The sequence below is a fragment of the Notolepis coatsorum genome (assembly GCF_963971535.1).
Source record: "Notolepis coatsorum genome assembly, chromosome: 3".
Taxonomy (NCBI): domain Eukaryota; kingdom Metazoa; phylum Chordata; class Actinopteri; order Aulopiformes; family Paralepididae; genus Notolepis; species Notolepis coatsorum.
Window position 1 is genome coordinate 129,830,490 of NC_140167.1, and position 19,546 is coordinate 129,850,035.

At 42.5% G+C, this 19,546-nt stretch overlaps 1 protein-coding gene across 1 annotated transcript in view; it reads left to right on the forward strand.

The window, feature by feature from the left end:
* The window catches only part of tmeff2a (transmembrane protein with EGF-like and two follistatin-like domains 2a), a 513,177-nt gene that overhangs the window by 433,103 nt on the left and 60,528 nt on the right, over nt 1-19,546 (forward strand). Inside the window, 1 exon segment of the mRNA XM_084310368.1 lies at nt 9,439-9,587. Within this exon segment, the coding sequence (XP_084166494.1) occupies nt 9,439-9,587 (149 nt within the window).

Consider the following 19,546-nt stretch of genomic DNA (forward strand, 5'->3'; position numbering starts at 1 on the left):
GACACAATATTTCTGACACTGGAAATACATACCCCCAGGTCCCTAGATGTTCATAGATACCAAGAACATGCAAATTGACCTTGCAGAAGTAGAGCAATCTTCCATTTACTTAGGCATGTACCTTTAGGCGAAAACGGTCTACAGATTAACAGGTTAAGTACATTTAAAAGTAGAAACTTTTTTTTACTTTTACTCAAGTGTGTTTTTAGCCAGATACTTTTACTTGAGTACGATTTTGAGACGGTACCCATACTTTTACTTAAGTATAATTTCTGGGTACTTTTTACACCCCTGCATACACATACATACAAACTCATACACACATACTGTGTACATATGTACACGCATAGTCATGTAGTCAAGACTGACACACAATGACAATCTGTCAACATTCTCCCTTTCTCTCCTCTCTTTCTCTCTCATTCTCACTTTCTCTCTCACACTCTGTATCTCCTCTTTCTCTCTTTATCTCTCACTCTTTCTTTCTCTCCTCTCTCTCTCACTCTCATACTTACTCACTCACACACACACACACACACACACACATTCCGAATTCACCTGAAATAATAGTGTGACAGGAAATTGGCTTCATAATTTACGAAAAGCTTCCTCTTGTGGGAGGAAGTGATTTAACATTCGACAGCATGAAGGAGAAAGCATGAAGGAAAAAGCATGAGCGTGGGGATTTTCATAATCCTTCTGATAGTTAACAAATATTTGTCATATAGAGCAAATCACGGAGACCTGTCTTGATCAGCACTCTGCTCAATAACTTGTGGACAAGAGTTTCCATAGTAAAGGTACCATAGAGAGAACTTTTCAAGAATCAAGAGACTACCTTTAGATCAAAAGAAGAATGTGTATTGTAGAAAAACTTTCCCCTTGAAGGTAATTATCTAATATAAAATGTTATTGCCATAATTGTCACAATCGTTAAAATTGGTGTTTTCTGCCCTGATTACACAAAGGGAGGTTGTCACATATTGGCTATAGTGATTGGAGGTATTGCGGTAAAGAACGTTTTGACTTTGGAGTGATATGTAGCCCCTTTTCCAGTAAGCTAGTATGACGTGTTTCACTGGATGTTTGCAATCACAAGATCATATGATATCACTGCTTTAACGATTGTTAAAAAGCTGAGCCTGCTATGCTACAGCCTTCAAAAGACAGCCATGTTAATGCCGGATGATCCAGCAGCTTGTAGGTTTCAGAGGGTTTGATTGCTTAAAAAACCAAGGCTGCTACGGCCCTCAAAAGACAGTGACGCTAATGCCGGATGATCCGCCTGCTCAGGGTCTAAAGTAGATAGAGTTAGCCAAGGTCAGGACCGAAGAGGAGCTATAATTCACTGTTTAATATCATGAAGATCAGCCAAGCAGTCTAATTGAAATATAACATATGGTTCTAATTTCACCTTTGAATTATGTTAGAAATAGGCTACAGTTTATCAGTAGGCTACAGTTTAATTCATTCATTAATCTTTATTTGACAATTTGATTTAAAACATGTAAATATATAACTACCTTGTTTTATTCGCTGTGTACTGATACATTCTGGTTAGATAGGCTATATTTGTTCTCTCTAAAAACAATCTGATCTGGAAAAAGTCTTGAAAAAGTGTGGTCGTTGTATCATCATATTTGGGTCACCATGGTAACTAACTAGTGTACGACCCCCATGCAGGGCTATTCTTGTTCTCCATGTTCTTCAGGTGCTCCTCAGACACCCTTCAGAGGGAGGTTCATCATCACTGGACATTTTATTGGTCTTGATTCAGGATGGAATGATACTTTCTCCAATACTTTGTGAAGCTAAAGTGCACAGCATTCTTTATTTTAATTGGTATGGTAGTTCAATGAGCTTTCAGTTTTTCGGTTTATTAACCTCTTAAGCATCGCCATGCACTCACTTTGCTCTTGTCTGTTGGCTCTGGGCTGCGTTTTCGCCGATCAACCAATACATTGTTGGAAAGTTCAATTTTCCACTTTTCGATCGTCCCCACACTCAACCTATTGCGTGATTCCTTTCTCGAGTTACAAGACGAAACATCCGGCAAGCGTCATTTAACAAGCCGCTCTGACGAGTGGCCACGTCCGGTTGTGAGCGGTCCTGAACTGACCAGTCACAGCTGATGGTGAAAATGATTGACCACCGTTGTAGCCAGGGAACAAAATAACTGGGCGCCCATCGCCAAATGCGTGTAGATTTACCGTCTGGCGTCTAACAATAATAGTCTGCCCGCCAGCTGGCGTGTAGTTCATATCGATACTCTTATTTTGAAAATCCTGTGCGGGTCTCATTGCCGCCCCAAGCGCAGCTCCAGTTATAATATCTGGGCTCCGGCAGCTAGCAACGTTCAGGTTCATATGATACTCTTATTTTGAAAAACCCTTAGCAACTCCGCGAGTCATATGATATCCGCCCACTCAGTGTTGTTTCTTGAAAACAGAGCAGCGTTGTAAACAGAGCAGCGTTAACACAGCAGTGCACCTACAGACGCGAAATAAGTCTGTGATGTGTTTTTTCTTCTCACAACGAGTCCAATGCAGCTACATGCTTTGCACCGTCGCCATTCCTTTATGCCCACATCGCCCGAAATTAACGTTTATGTACCAATCACTACAACGTTAACGTCAGCTAACAAGCTAATCCTGATAATCAGACGAGGCAGAGCCACAGTGAACAGCACTGAGGAAAGGGAAATGGGGGGGGGGGCACTCTCCCCTTCCCTGTGTGTGTGTGCGTGCGTTTGGAAAGACGACGGAGTCACTAGTCAGGACTCAGGACAGGAGTATATTATAGTAAACTGAGGATTACTGAGGATGGACAGATAATGTTGATATTCAAATATAAAATGTTTTGAGAGGAGTGGAAGTTTGAAGACAGACTACAATATGATGCGGGGGTGGTGAGTTGAAACACAGTGTGTGTGTGTGTGTGTGTGTGTCCCGACCCCACTTCTATGTTTCAATAAATTATTTGCATTTAAAACTATTAACGCTGACTCATTCCTTCAGTCCACAAAAAATTATGCTAATATTCCTTATGTTGTTTATGATATTAATTGAAAATAGCATATGAGAGTATTATATGTAATAATAACACATGGCAATATACTAAAAAGCTATTTATAATTTTTGGCTAGTAAAAAATCTGCCCGGCTGGTACTTTTAAAAATCTACCAGTCAAATGGCTGGTAAGTAAAAAAGTTAAGTTTGTTCCCTGGTTGTAGCCAAGGAGCGTCTGCTCCGAAAGCAATCCCAGACGGGCGATGACAGTGGGGGAAGGTGACACCAGAAGACAAAGAAGCCCATTGTTTTTACGAGAGCCTCTGAATGAATGGGAGCGGATGGCCATTTTGGATAATCATGCAGAATCTGTACTAGGGATGTCCGATATTATCGGCGTACCGATATTATCGGCCGATATTGGCATTAAAATGTAATATCGGAAAATATCGGTAGCGGTTAAAAAATATATATATATTACATTTTTTTACATTTATTTAACCTTTATTTACCCAGGCAAGCAAGTAAGAACAAATTCTTATTTTATTTATTGTCACAAGTATGCATATTGTTGTGTTAATTCCACTACAGGAGATATGTGATTTTAGTTACCTGAAATCATTACGTTTTTTGGGGGGGGGAACCCTGCATATATCGGTATCGGTTGATATCGGTTGATATCGGTATCGGAAATTAAGAGTTGGACAATATCTGTATATCGGTATCGGTAAAAAAGCCAATATCGAACATCCCTAATCTGTACTGGTACACACATTACAAAAACCATTGTAAAACATTCCTTTTCCGTTGGGATTCTTTTTAAACTTTGGACCTGTACTACATAAGACTTCAGGCTATGGAACCATTATGTTTTCCAGCTCCTACCTCTCCGCTGGAAGAGGTTAAAAACAGGCATCTGGCAACCAGTAAAAATAAATGTGAGTACACAAAAGTTTTACTTCAGTGTGTTCAAACCTCTGTTACTCTATTTCATTAGCACTCAACGTGATTTTTCTTTATTGTGTAAGAAACGAAGGTTATCCTATAACCTTAGTTATATGAATACTGACAGAGCGTCCCGCTCTGCCATCTTGAGATATCATCTCCATGCACATAGTGTGCACGTGAAAAAGGGAGGGGAGTCCCGTCCAACCGCCCATCCTAACGAGGGGGAGGGGGGGCAGTCAACTACAACCAACGTGCGAAAAAGGGACCAGTCACCCTAGAAGGCACAGTGCAAGCGGGACCGCGTGCGACAGAGCACTCCGCGGTCCACACCCACACACACCTGCTAGCCCACCTGATGGCGGGGTGCAGGAGAGGCCCCGGCCCTCAGGACTGCCTGGGAGACAGACCCCCCGGTCATGTCCATGAGGTAAAACCTAACAAAAGGACCCGGGGAGGACCAGGAGGCCGCAGCGCACCGAGGCCCCCCCAAACAGGGTAGGGGAGGCCGCCACTCCATGAGTGGAGTGTGCCCTGACGCCTGCGGGGGGAACCTGTCCGGCCAAAGTGTAGCTGAGGGCAATGCCCTCGCACAACCAACGTGACAGGCGTTGCTTGGACAGCGCCTTACCCGCGTGAGAGCCACCGTAACAAACAAACAGTTGATCGGTAGCCCTGAGATCCTGCGTGCGACTAAGGTAAACCATCAGCACACGGACAGGACACAACAGGTGAAGGCTCGCCTCCAACTCACTAGCGTGAGGAGGAGGGTGAAACACCTGGAGCACAATATCCCTGGAGCGATAAGAGCTCCGGATATTCTTTGGCACAAAGGCCGGATTAGGCCTCAGAGTTGCACTGCTATCGGCCTGAATAGACAGGCACTCGGACCGCACCGAGAGAGCACACATCTCATTACTGATTGCATACCCAAAGTAATTAGCGATTTTTTTTTAAACTTTTTTACCACTTATAGCACATGCATGAGTCTGGTCTCTTTTGAAAGGAAACATTCTGAACTTTCTTCCACAACAGGAGAAGAATCATTATAAGTGCTAATGTAATATAGTTAGAGGTTTGAACACACTGAAATAAAAATAAAAGTTACTCACGTTTTGTTTACTTGTTGCCAGATGCCTGTTTTTGAGTTCCAGCTGAGAGGTAGGAGCTGCAAAACATAACGGTTCCATAGCATGATGTCTTATCTACAGTACAGGTCCAACATTTATAACAATCCCACGGAAAATCTGCCGTTCAGCTTGTGACGTCGCCCGATTTTTTTATTTTAAATATAAGAGGGTATTGGAACGAGGCATTAAATTAACAACATTTAAAAAAAAATTTAAATAATAATCTTTGAAAGATAAAAAATAAAAAATAATAATTTTTTTTTTATCTTTGAATTGCAGGACATTGTTTTGTTGTTGCGGGACGCGGGACAAACGGCCCAATATCAGGACTGTCCCGCGAACTCGCGGGACAGGTGGTCACCCTAGTCCCACTGGGACCATGCATGTTAACCATGTATTATTGCATGGGTTTGATTTGCACTGGGACCATGCATGCTAACAATGTGTTATTGTTAAGGTACTGTAAGGTGCTTTGTATTAAAAAAGAAGAAACAAATAATAATAATAATAATAATAATAATAATAATAATAATAATAATAATAATAATAATAATAATAATAATAATAATAATAATAATAATAATAATAATAATAATAATAATAATAATAATAATAATAATAATAATAATAATAGTGTCCATGGAGTACACAATTGGAGAGATTCATGGAGAGATTGTTTGTCACATCCATACTTCCTACGAATAGTGAAATTATTCTGTTCTGGCTCCTTGCTGTAGCTACATCAATAAAACAGGATAAAATAAAAGCAATAAAAACAGCATACAAATAGATAAATATAGTGTGTGCCAAGTGACAACGGAAACAATGATAAAATAGCACTAGATTAGTACTCTGGTTGTGGTGTGTGCGAAGTAGCAGCAGAAACTATGATAAAGTGACTAAGAGAGAGAGAGAGAGATAGAGAGAGAGAGATAGAGAGAGAGAGAGAGAGAGAGAGAGAGAGAGAGAGAGAGAGAGAGAGAGAGAGAGAGAGAGAGAGAGACAGAGAGAGAGAGAGATATTCCAGCACTCAGATTGCCTCTAAAATGAGGAAAAGAGACACTGCATGTCATTCCAAACCCCCCCACCCAACCTCCTCCAATGTACAGTTTCTACGTCAAATGTATATACTGTAGTGCCGAGAGATGGGAGTCGGAGACGGTAGCTCGGTAGAGCGAACAGCTTTTATTCAGTACTACAAATACAACATGCTGCTGCTAAATTGCGTGCAGTCCACTGACCCGTGGTGGCAGGAAGTGCCACCTCCTATAATGTTCGGGCGGAACTCTTGTTCCTAACAATAGTTCCGTGGGTGAATTATGTACAATTAACAATCACTACACAAGCCCCCCCAGAATTCAACCATGGTCAAAATCTCCACGGCGGGGAGAGACCACGACCCGGCCGCGGCGTGAGCGGACAACCCGGGGCGCGGTGCAAGCGATTGCGCCCTCCACGGCGCCCGGGGGCATGAACCGGCCACGGTGAGTGCGGAAAGCCAGGGGCGGGGAGGTAGGGGCGGCGCAAGCGCCCGTGTCCTCCCCGACACCCGGGGGCACAGACGTCGACGAGGCCAACGGCGGCTCCGTCGTTGGCGGGTCCCGGGGTAGCGGCGGACGGCCTCGGCGGGGGGAGAGGGCCAGCTCTAAGGGCTGGGAAATGTCTACGTGGGCGGGTTCAACCTTGTGGTGGTTGTACCCCACCTCAAAGGCGAGCCTTCGCCAGTCCTCAGGGGCCTGTGGGCTAGGGTGTCCGGTGGACAGGTCACACAGCAGCGTCGGACCCGCGTGACCAATCGCGACGTCCTCCAGGCATAGCCTGGAATCTGCAGTCCCGAGGGCCTGGATGTCGTGGTCGGAGGCCTGTTCCGAGCCCCTGTCGACGTAGTCGAGGTCCGGCTGTACAGCTCCGATGACGACGCTGGGCTTCTCGGCGACGTGTCCCGCGGCGCCCTCGGAATCGTACGTGAGCTCTTGTCGTGCCGACCATGGCTCCGCCACCTTTGACCCAGACGTCGTGAGGGGTTCGTGGTCGGTGAAAGCTGTAAGAAGGCCGCCGTATGTCGCCTCATCGCGGACACATGCCAACGAAGCCCGTGTCTGTGCATTTATTAGGCGGCCATGTCTAATGTCCACGAGGAGACCGTGTGCACCCAGGAAATCTGCCCCCAGTAGTGGGAACGAAATGTCGGCCGTGATGCAGTCCCACGTGAACAGCTGGCCCCCAAAACACAGTTCCACGGTCCTTGTACCGTAGGTGCGGATAGGGGTATCGTTGGCGGTCGTCAGGCGTGGACCTCTATCATCGCCGGCGATGTCCTCTTTTGTAGCCGGCAGGACGCTCCTCTGCGCTCCGGTGTCGCAGAGGAATTTGCAACCCGAGAGTGTGTCTCTAATGAAAAGCAGCCGGTTCGACATACCTGCGCTCACCGCTGCTACTGGGCGCAGGTGTCTGCGTTTCTGCGTTATGCCGAAAGTGCAAGGGGAACGGCATCTTGTCGCCCTGGCGCCGAAACGTGCGTGGTAAAAACACAGGCCTGCGGCAGCGCTGCTCCTGTTCTTCCTCGCCCCTCCCCCCTGCGGCGTGTAACCGCGAGTCGAGGCTATTAGCCCTGGGGTAAAGTGTCGAGTGGCCAGGTAGAACCGATCTGCCTCCTCTGCCAGAGCACGGGGATCCACAATGTCTGTATTGGCTAGTGCCGTCTGTACCCGTGGCGGCATGTGTCTGAGGAACAGCTCTTTAAATAAAAAGTTCGGCTGCTCGGCGCCCAGTAGGTTCAGCATCATCTCCATGTGCGCCGACGGCTTGCTGTCTCCCAAGCCACGTATATCCAGCAAGCGTCGGGCCCGCTCAGACGGTGACAACTCAAAAATTCTGAGTAGGTGCGTCTTAAACGCCTCATATTTATTCCGTGCAGGCGGAGCTGTTATGAAGCCTACCGTCCTCGCCGCTGTAGTGCTCCCGAGGCTCGAGACGACGTGGTAATACCTCGCGGCGTCGTCGTCAACCCCTCGTAGGGCGAATTGCGCCTCAGTCTGCGCGAACCACGCCGCCGCAGAATGCTCCCAAAACTCCGGCAATCGAATAATAACGGCATCGTTTGCCATGTTCGGTCCGGTCCCTGATACTTCAGCGAGACCAATGTCGGGGTCACCAGTGTAGTGCCGAGAGATGGGAGTCGGAGACGGTAGCTCGGTAGAGCGAACAGCTTTTATTCAGTACTACAAATACAACATGCTGCTGCTAAATTGCGTGCAGTCCACTGACCCGTGGTGGCAGGAAGTGCCACCTCCTATAATGTTCGGGCGGAACTCTTGTTCCTAACAATAGTTCCGTGGGTGAATTATGTACAATTAACAATCACTACAATACTCCCTTTTCTTGACTCCTTCTGTATCACAAACAGTACTGTATTTGCAAATCTGGTATGTCATAAATGTATAGATGTAGCAGTACTGACTATCTGTATGTCATGTATGTCATATATGTCTATATGAATTGAAAATGGGGGACCCTGATGGAAACAAGACAAACGTCTTTCTCAGGTCTGCATCCCCTTAACAATTGTATGTATTGAGCCGTACTGTATTGTACCCATTCTGCAATCTGTTAAATAAAGTTTTCATTCATTCATTCATTCATTCACTAGACACACAGGGTGAATGGCTACAGCACACGGTGCACGCAGCTTGAATACTGCGCCTGTGCCTCGACTGTGCAACATAATCCTATGCAAATTGGGTTTCGGCTGCAATTTGGGCGCTTACACTTTGACACAGTGACTAGTGGGCTTGATTATATGCAAATGTCGACTCTAGTCACAGAGAGTGCCTGATTCCTCAACAGTGTGTCCTTGCAATGTCAGAAAGCAAGTCACTGGAATGAGAGGGTTTAGCCATGCGGTAATGAATGCTGTGATGGGAGCTGGAAATTGTGATAGATTCCAATACAATTTAAAGTAGACATTACTTAATTACACAGTACTTCGAACCAGCAGGCTTTCATTGAAGTTCCCATGCAGTTTCCATGGGCCAGGAAAGGAGAGGAAAAACAGGGAGCGAGGAACTCACAGTCTCAATCCTGTGATGCCATTAAGGATCACGTAGAATCTGCACCTCTAACTAGACCCCATGGAGACGTATTCCCCTTTAATCATGTCAACAGAGGGACACAGTAACACATTCAAAAACTGGTCTAGATGGTGATTTATTCATACAGTACTGTGGTGAACCTGAAATTACAATCATATAAAACCATGATAGTATTTCGTAAGGGTTTACCCTCCCCAGAATAAAGAAAATAAAGAATACTGCCATGATTTCACTGATCCCCCTCCCTCTCCCTGTCTCTTCCAGGTGTGTGTGCAACATTGACTGCTCTCATATCAGCTTCAACCCAGTGTGTGCCTCAGATGGACGCTCCTATGACAACCCCTGCCAGGTGAAAGAGGCCTCCTGCCAGAAACAGGAACGCATTGAGGTCAAGTACCTGGGCCACTGCCAAGGTTAGACACACACACATACACACAGGCACACACACACGTACACGTACACACACAGAAACACACAGACATGCACAGACACACACTCACAACTGATACGTAAATTACTTTGGATAAAACGCCAGCTAAATGACAAAATGTAAAAAAGAAAATGGGATACACAATGTCAGGTGTCTCTTTTTTTAATGTTTCGTCTGAATTCTAGAACTCCACCGGTTTCAGTGCACAGTGACCATCGTTATGTCATCATTAGAATGTTCAATTCTCTAAATCATATTTCATGTGAGATAGTCCACCAGCAAGGTTTGATAATCTGAATAATCTGAATAATCTGAATTTAGTTGAAAAGTTGATAGTTACAGGTTGCTCCACCAGTCACAACCCCTGTGTAAGGAAAGCACACGTCTGGTTATTTCAGTTAGGAAGTAGTTATTATTATTATTATTATTATTATTATTATTATTATTATTATTATTATTATTATTATTATTATTATTATTATTATTATTATTATTATTATTATTTAATTATTATTATTATTATTATTATTATTATTATTATTATTATTATTATTATTATTATTATTATTATTATTATTATTATTATTATTATATAAATGTTGCTCTGTCGACCAATGATTTGCATGCAGGCCAATTAGTGGTGAGGTCATCAGAGGTGGACTATACATCACTAAGCGGCATCACAGAGGTGTCCTGTAGATGCAGCAGCGTGATGATGGCATGTGTGGGACATTTTAAGCCCAGCGCCAGTGAGAAAGGTTTACATGCATATAAGTGTTTTTGAAAAAGAATAAATAGAAATGTTCCCAGGATGAAGTTGAAGTGAGACTAAAGAGGACGGCTCACAGGAATTAAAAGAGCCGTTATATCAGAGAATGACGAAGCGCCTACATCCATCTCTCTGCCCTACTTGCCGTTATTGGCCTTCATTCTCAATTCAGGGGGAGAAGGTCCACTTAGGTTTTCTTATTTTTTTCTATTTCTGTGTGGTAATATTGTGCAAAAATAATCCTACATATAACTATCATGCCACTGATATGAATATTGATTATTATATTGAATTATAATCCTCCTTTTCTAGGTTAGTTACTTTTATTTTGGGGCGTCTTTAAATGGCTCCAGGAGTAAAGTGATTACATTAATCTCAAGTGGTTAAATCCCCTAACGGAGTCCTAGCTATAATCCATATGAGAGAAGACAGAGACATGAGGAAACTTAATTGCTTATGTGGATGAACATTTCAGGGTTTTTTCTTTAGATGGTCCAAAGCAGTCAAGTCAACATCTAACATTAGCTGCTCTGGGAATCCTCTGTGTTCACTCCACACCAAAGTTAAATGGAGAGGATTCAACAGAGTATGGATAATGCTTATATTACCACCCTAGCCTGAGAACCATACTTCTAACACATACAAGAACAAAGAAAAAAGACCCAGGTAATATTATCCCATCCTTTGTCCAGAGTCCTACTTTTCAAGTAGGTAATTGCCTGTTTGCAATTATAGATGTTGAGAGTTCTTCATCAAAAGAACAACTTCAAGAACAACTGTCAAATGTTGTATTATAGAATGAAACATCACCTTAACTGCCAAGACACGCATTTTTGTTTGGGGAAATAAATGGTTGCTCATAAAATCTGATATTGGACAAATCTACAGGCGTCAAATTGCCTAGTCGTGGATGCAAAGCACTCGGAGCGTAGTCTTGTGTAGCCCTACCTCTTTCCACACTTGTTAGCGCTGTGTCAGCACAGGAGAGAACCTATTATCCTTCCAGAATAGGGGGGAAAACGCTTGTTTGTATTTCTTTAAACCAATCACAATCAAAATGGTGTCACAGATAGCAGAAGGGGAGGAGAATTTCCGACTGGAATAGAATCAAATCAAATCAAATCAGATTTATTTATAGGGCCCGACAACACACGTTAATGTCCCCATGGGCCATACAGGTCTTCTTTAAACAAGTCAAGAAGAAAACATAACAATAAGTCAAGAACAGAACAAGAACACCATAAGGTCCAAACATTTTTAGATGAATGCAAATAAATGAAAGAATGCAAGCACTCCCAGACATACCCCATGCGAAGGTAAGGAAAAACTCACTAAAACCTAACAATAGGGAAAAAAGCTCCACAGGCAGTGTGGAGGAGAGAAACCTTAGAAGGGCCATTCAAGGGGGGATCTCCCTTCTTAGATGTTGGTGATAGTAGTGTTGCAGACGGACAGTTGGTAAGCATGCACTCATGTGTGTAGTGAAACACAGATGAGTGCATGCAATAGCAACTGAACATTTTGAAAGATTAAAGATAGAGCTAATAGCGATAGCAACTGAACATTTTGAAAGATTAAAGATAGAGCTGATAGCGGATCTATTTGAGGCACAGGGGCGGCGCAAAGAGGGTCACGTCCTCCCCGTCTTAGTCACGGGACATTCAACACTCCGGTCATTGCTCAGGGACAGCCGGAGACAGGGAGATAGGGGGCGGCGCAGAGAGGGTCGCGAACTCCCCGACATCATCGCGGGACATCCGGCACTCCGGTCACCACTACGAGACCTCCGGAGACAGGGGGGCACGCAGAGGGGGTCGCAACCTCCCGGCCTTCATCACGGGACGTCCAACACTCCGGTCAACACTCCAGGACAGCAAGTCATAGGGGGACAGGGAGACGGGACAGGCGTTAGACAGCTCATGAGATTGTAGTGGGCGGACATAGCAATAGATACAAGTGGTAGGCATATATGTGAATGGAGTAGATATATGAAGTAAGCGTATTATGTGAATAGAATAGAAGTACTTAACCCAGCAGTGACACCGCGTTGACTGTTAATCTGTTAACAGTCTGTTAATACTGTTAATCAGTTGACAGGACCACGGACAGACGACGGTGAATAACTGATCCAAGGCCTCGGAGGTGCATGTAGAGCAGTCACTACAATCTTGGCCAAGACCCCGAGGCATCCATCACCTTAGTCAGCGCCAGGAGACGGGCACTCAGAGAGAAGGGGGAGGGAGGGGGGGGGGGGGAAGAGGGGGGGGGGAAGAGTTAGAGAGTTCCCATGTTTGTGGTGCTGCAAAGGAGCAGACATGTAGTACCCTGTAGTGCCATGTAGTACCCTGTAGTGCCATGTAGTACCCTATAGTACCCTGTAGTGCCATGTAGTACCCTGTAGTACCCTGTAGTGCCATGTAGTACCCTGTAGTGCCCTGTGGTATAACCTTATTTACACAAATAATCATTTATACCATTATAAAAGAAACACAATCCATAGTTAAACAAGAAACATTTAAATAATAATAATAATAATGATAAAGAATAAAGAAGAAAAGAAAGAGAAGAGAAAAAAAAAAAGAAAAGATCTCACTATTCAGATCACATTTTGATTTTCATACTGACTAAATTTTTTTTTTTATAAATTTTTTTGAATTGATAAACACTGTTACATCCCTTAAGCTCGCTATGGAGAGAATTCCATAACTTTACACCAATAACTGAAGGACACATCTGTTTAAGTGTGGTACGTGCAAACTGATTTTCTCCTACTAAACTCACTTTCTAAATGAAAAAGATTTTGTAGTTTTTCTGGCAGTGTATTATTTCTTGCCCTAAACATAATTAACATTGTTTGAAACTTAACCATGTCTTCAAGTTTAATTATTCTAGATTTAATAAATAATATATTTGTGTGTTCTCGATAACTCACTTTATGTGTGATTCGTACAGCCCTCTTCTGTAGTATATATAATGGTTTTATATTTGTCCCATAAGTATTCCCCCATACTTCAACACAATAACTGATATAAGGTGAGATGAGTGAGCAGTAGAGTGTTCTCATTGCCTCATACTCTAACACATCCTTTACTTTATTCATAACAAAAATACTCTTGGACATCTTTTTTTTAACGTGTGCTATGTGCGATTTCCATGTTAATTTATCATCCATAATCACACCAAGAAAACGAAATTCATTAACTCTCTCTATATCAGCTCCATCTATGGTCAGTACTATATTTTCATCTAGTTTTTGTTTGCCAAAAATCATAAATTTAGTTTTTTTCAGATTCAGTGATAGCTTATTTACATCAAACCATTTCTTTAGCTTTGTCATTTCATACACAATATATTCAGCTAGTTCCTTTAAATTATTTCCAGAACAAAAAAAATTTGTATCATCAGCAAACAAGACAAACTGTAATAGTTTTGAAACATCACAAATATCATTAATATATAAAAGAAAGAGTTTGGGCCCCAAAACCGAACCTTGCGGTACCCCACATTCAATCTTCATGAGCTCAGATTTGACATCTGCCAACTGCACATATTGTTGCCTATTGTGGAGATAACTACTCAACCATTCAAGAACCATTCCTCTCACACCATATGAACGTAATTTAGAAATTAGAATATTATGATCTAAGGTATCAAATGCCTTTTTTAAATCAATAAACACCCCTATTGTTAATTTCCTTTTATCGGTTGCTGTTGTTATTTCTTCAATAATATTCATTAAGGCAGTCGCTGTTGATCTGTTTTGCCTAAAGCCATACTGGCTTTCGCTCAGCAGTTTGTTATTTTCCACAAAACCATCTAACTTATGCGAAAACAGTTTTTCAAGCACTTTCGAGAACTGTGAGAGCAATGACACTGGTCTATAGTTAGTGAAGCTGTGCTTATCTCCTACTTTGTAAAGTGGGATCACTTTTGCTACCTTCATCCTGTCTGGAAAAATACCTGTCTGAAAAGAAAGATTACAAATATAACAGAGAGGTTTGATTATACAATCAATTGTCTTCTTCACTATAATCATATCTATCCCATCACTGTCAATGGATGTTTTATTATTTGACTTTAATACAATAGTATAGAGTGGCAGAGTGCCAAAACATTGTTTGAGTTACTGTTATTGAAATTTTGATTATCATGACAAACAAATACAACATTTACAAGTGTGAAAACGGGTCAACATGAAGGAAAAGCAGTAGTCACTTTCCTGATCGTTTTATTTTCTATTTATCTATTTATGTTGGATTTTATTTACTTTGCTCATGCTGTTTGCACCGTCTCATGTTTGTTTTCTGGTCTTGTTGAAGATATAATCATTTTATGTTTTCTTTTGTTTGATTTATTTTAAAGCTTCTGCACCTCCCTCGCGTGATTCTGTTTCTGCTCCTTTTCATCTCGCTATTGCTGTTGTTTTATGTGCAAATGCCCCCTCCATAAAAAAAAGACAAAAGTCAAAAGACTAACGTTTGTTAAGGTCACCTACTCCCTGCCACTATTCTTGCAAAGTAGTCTGGAAACTCGTATCAAATCTAATTTATTTGTAAAGCACAAGTTAATGTTCCAATGGGCCAGACAAGTCTTCTTTAAACAAGTCAAGAAGAAACATTACAATAAATCAAGAACAAAAAACCCACCATGAAATCCAAAATAAATGTAAAATAAATAAATGCAACACTCCCAGACATACCCCAGCGAAGGTAACGAAAAACTCACTAAAAACCTAGCAATAGGAAAAAAGCACCACAGGCAACATAAAGGAGAGAAACTTTAGAAGGGCCATTCAAGGGGGGATTTCCTTCTTGGATGTCTGTGATAGTAGTGTTGCTATGGATGATCGATGGGTGTAGAATAAAACAGGCAAAATAGTTGGTATGTATGTACATATACGTGTAATAAAACACAACAATAGCAACTTGGGTACATAAGAAAATGTTTGAAATATTTAAATAGAATAGAGCTAAGAAAACAACAACAACAAAAGAGAAAGTATAGGGAAACAAGTGCTAGTATGAAAATAGGATAAAGGCTAAAAGTATCATAGAGACATTAATCTTCCACTGAATAACCACTGTGTTTTGCAGCCAGTGAAAAGCCAGTTAACACTTTGGTCGCCAGGCTTATATTCACAATAAACCATCCCACGCCAGCTCTATTTGTCTATGGAGAAGTTCCCCTTCTTTGCAGGGCTATAACTTTTTTAATTGTATTGCTAAATTGACATTACTATGGCCCATTCAACGTCAAGTATCTATTGTTCAGGGTGTAGCAACGTTATACTTTTTCATTCACATATTCATACTAAAATACGGTCTAAAGTATAAGTATGTTTTTATCGTTTTCTGCAGCTTTCTCCAGAACGTGATTTATAGCCCTAAATGCATTATATTGATGATCAAATACAGTTTGATAGCAATCTGCGCGAGATAAAAAATGTCAAAAGGACGCAGTTCTAGAAGTTACTACTTATCATCTGATGTTGACCGAATGGGGGGGGGGGGGTCGTTTATAATTCCGTGGCCAACGTTAGATGATTCATCTAGTGTGGGTGATATGATCATCAGAGCAGTTTATATCGAACACGTTAAAAAATAATGCTGAATCTTACCCCAGTCTCCTCGGGCCGTTGGGCGATGAGCGTGGAGCAGAAATATTCCTATTATGGGATGTAGAAATATGCGATCCATCTCCAGGTTGTATAATAGTATATACGTCCAAATCATGTTGTTTATCGAGTTATTGGTAACGGATTGCTATCCATTGTGTCGCGCTCGAGTCCTGGGACTATTAGCGAGTGATCGGACCGAATTGGAATGAGCACCAGCTTCCATTTCCTGTTTCCGGTCTGGGCGATCCGCCGATCGGCCACCAGATGGCGCTCTTGAACCGTTGGAGAGTTGAGAGGGGATCAACAGTAGATCTCAAGTATCCGGGGGAGAAATATGATTGCGATCACAGATTTTTGAAATATTGATATCAAAGACGTGGTACGGCGTCTTTGGCAGAATGAGCATGGCGAGGAATGACGTGGTAAGGCGTTTTTGGCGACCATAGTGTTAAAAGGGTACTGTTCTGTTCTGGTCAGCTGTACCGTTTACTGTTCTGTTTTGTTGCGTAGCCTGTTCCGCTCTATTCTGGTCAGTTTTGCTGTGGTCTGTTCTGTTCTGTTGTGTACTGTTCTGCTCTGCTATATTCTGGTCGGTTATGTTCTGTTCTGTTGTGTACTGTTCTGCTCTGCTCTATTCTGGTCGTTTATTTTCTGTTCTGTTGTGTACTGTACTGTTCTGCTCTATTCTAGTGGGTTCTGCTGTGTTCTGGTCAGTTCCACTGTGCACTGTACTGTCCTGCTCTATTCTTCTCTGTTATGTTGTGCACTGTACTGTTCTGCTCTATTCCGGTGGGTTCTGCTGTGTTCTGTTGGTTAGACTTCTGCTCTGTTCAGTGGTCAGTGACATTCTGTTTTTTTTTATTGGTTTTGTTGTTGTGGTGAAGACAATCACTAGGCTCTGATTTGGATCGGGTCAAAAGGCAGCTGGACCAACCTGTCGCATGGTCTCCCAGTACAGGGTGCAAACACTGTGTGGGTGGAAAAGTTATTTGTTGCCTATGCAGATGTATGCTGAGGTCTATTGCATAATTTTAGTTCACGAGGAGGACCTCAGCGGAGGCCAGTCCACCATGAAACAGCCTTGATTGATTGATTGATTGATTGAAAACTTTATTAACAGATTGCAGAATGGGTACAGTACAGTACAGCTCAATACATACAATTGTTAAGGGGATGCAGACCAGAGAAAGACTTTCGTCTTGTTTACATCAGGGTCCCCCATTTTCAATTCATCGTAACATATATGACATACATGACATACAGATAGACAGTACTGCTACATCTATACATTTATGACATACCAGATTTGCAAATACAGTACTGTTTGTGATACAAAAAGAGTCCAGAAAAAAGAGTATATACATTTGACATAGAAACTGTACATTGGATTGGGTAGGTGGGGGGGGGGTGGGGGGGGACTGTACATTGGAGGTGGTTGGGTGGGGGGGGGTGGGTAGGAGTGGGGGGGAGGTTGGGTAGGAGGGGTGGGTGGGGGACACTGTACAACTGTACAAACAAAACTGTACATTGGAATATTGACAAGACCATACTTGGTAATTTACTGTACATTGGAGGGGGTTGTGTTCGGACATTTACAGGGGCCAGTTTCGAGTTGCAGTCTCCCTTAGGTGTTTTTTGAGAGTGTTTTTGAAAGTGGGTAGTGATTCACATTCCTTTACAGCTTTGGGTAGGGCGTTCCACATTGATGTGGCATAATTGCGAAACGTGTTTAGTCCCTTGTTTGAGCCGAATCTGGGTTTAACATGATTTGTGGAGCTCCCTCTGGTGTTGTGATCGTGGTATTCACTGACCTTTGGGAAGTATTTTGACATGTACATGGGTACCTTGGTCGTGTAGTGTATCTTGTAGACCAGGCCCATTGCAAGTTGCTGTACTCTGTCGTCTACTCTAAGCCATCCTAGGTTGTCAAAGTGGGCAGGGGTGAGGTGGGTTCTAGGAGTAAGGTCAAGCAGTAGTCTGACCAGTTTGTTTTGAGATGTTTGTAATTTTGTTTTTAGCGCCTTTGAGGTGCTTTGGTACCATGAGGTGCAAGCATAGTCGTAGTACCCTTGAATGAGTGCTCCTGCCAGAGTCTTCAGGGTATTCTTGTTTACCAGTGAGGAGATCCGGTACAAGAATCGAGTTCGTTGGTTGCCTTTTTTTATTACATTGGATGCCATTTTGTCACAGGAAAGATTTGCCTCTAGGATGGAACCCAGGTAGGTAATATCTTCTTTCCTTGTGACAATATTGTCAGTCACCCACTGTAACTGAGAAGCCGTCGGTCTTGCTGAGTTTGTTATTTGAACCGAAGAGAATGGACTCTGTTTTGCCCATGTGTAATGATAGTTTGTTATCAGCGAGCCATATGCAGATTTTGCCTAGTTCTGAGCTGAGGTTTTTTTCCTTAAAGGCCAACTTGCAGGTTAAACCCTACTCTTCAGTTATGGGTAGTTTACATCATTGGTATCTAATTTCATTATTTATTTATTTTCCATTTGACGCCGTAAATGCCACTCAGAAAGGGTTAAAAAGGTCCACAGATTTACGGAAATCCTCCTCCGGATTCCTGAACGTGTGAAACAGTCTACGTAAGTTGGGGGAAACGTTCGCAGCTGTGCTCCGCTGAATGATATACGTTATTCATTCTTAAACTGAAATGTGCATTCTCGTTCATTTAATTTGCATACAGACACGCCCCTCCAGCTCCTTATAAGGCGAATGAGGCGTGTGCAAAACAACAGATGTTTGGCATTGCCATCCACAAATGCTGATTGCGACTGATCTCAAAATGAGATTAGATTCAAATGTATTGTTATTATACAGCACAAGTACAATACACCATCCAACCAGAGTGGATAAATAAATGCTCCAGAGAGAGAGAGAGAGATTTTATTTGCCATGTATGGACGAATCCACATTGGAATACAGGTACAGAGCAATCATGTGTGTCTACAACTAAACCAATACAGGGACAGAGCAGAAACAGTACAAAAAAACATGGACAGTAAGAAAAACCCAGACAGTATAAAAGGATAAATACTAAGGTTAAGATCAACATCCCCTAAAGTGCATATCACAGTAAAGTGCATAATTCATAGAGGCACAATTTACAGTAAAAGTCCATATAATCAAAGTGCGTAATGCACAGACACACAAAACAGCACTTCCACAACCTGACTAGTACACACAAAAAAGAAAATAATAAATAACATACAAATCTAGCCTTTGGTCTTTGAGTTATTCAGGCTGCGCACAGCACTGGGGAAGAAACTCTTAGTAAACCGAGAGGTAGAGCATGTGATAGAGTGATAGAGTGTGATAGAGTTTCTGCCCGAGGGGAGGGGGACAAAGAGGCCTGCGGCTGGGTGACCAGAAGGGGTCGTTGATAATGCTACGGGAAAGCAGCCTGGCACCATAGATCTCTTCTAGAGCTGGTAGACTAACCCTGATTGTCTTGCGTGTGAGACGCACAATTCTGTTCAGAGATTTCGTCTCCTGATCTGTAATGTTACCAAACCATACAGTACAGGAGGAAGTAATAACACTCTCAATC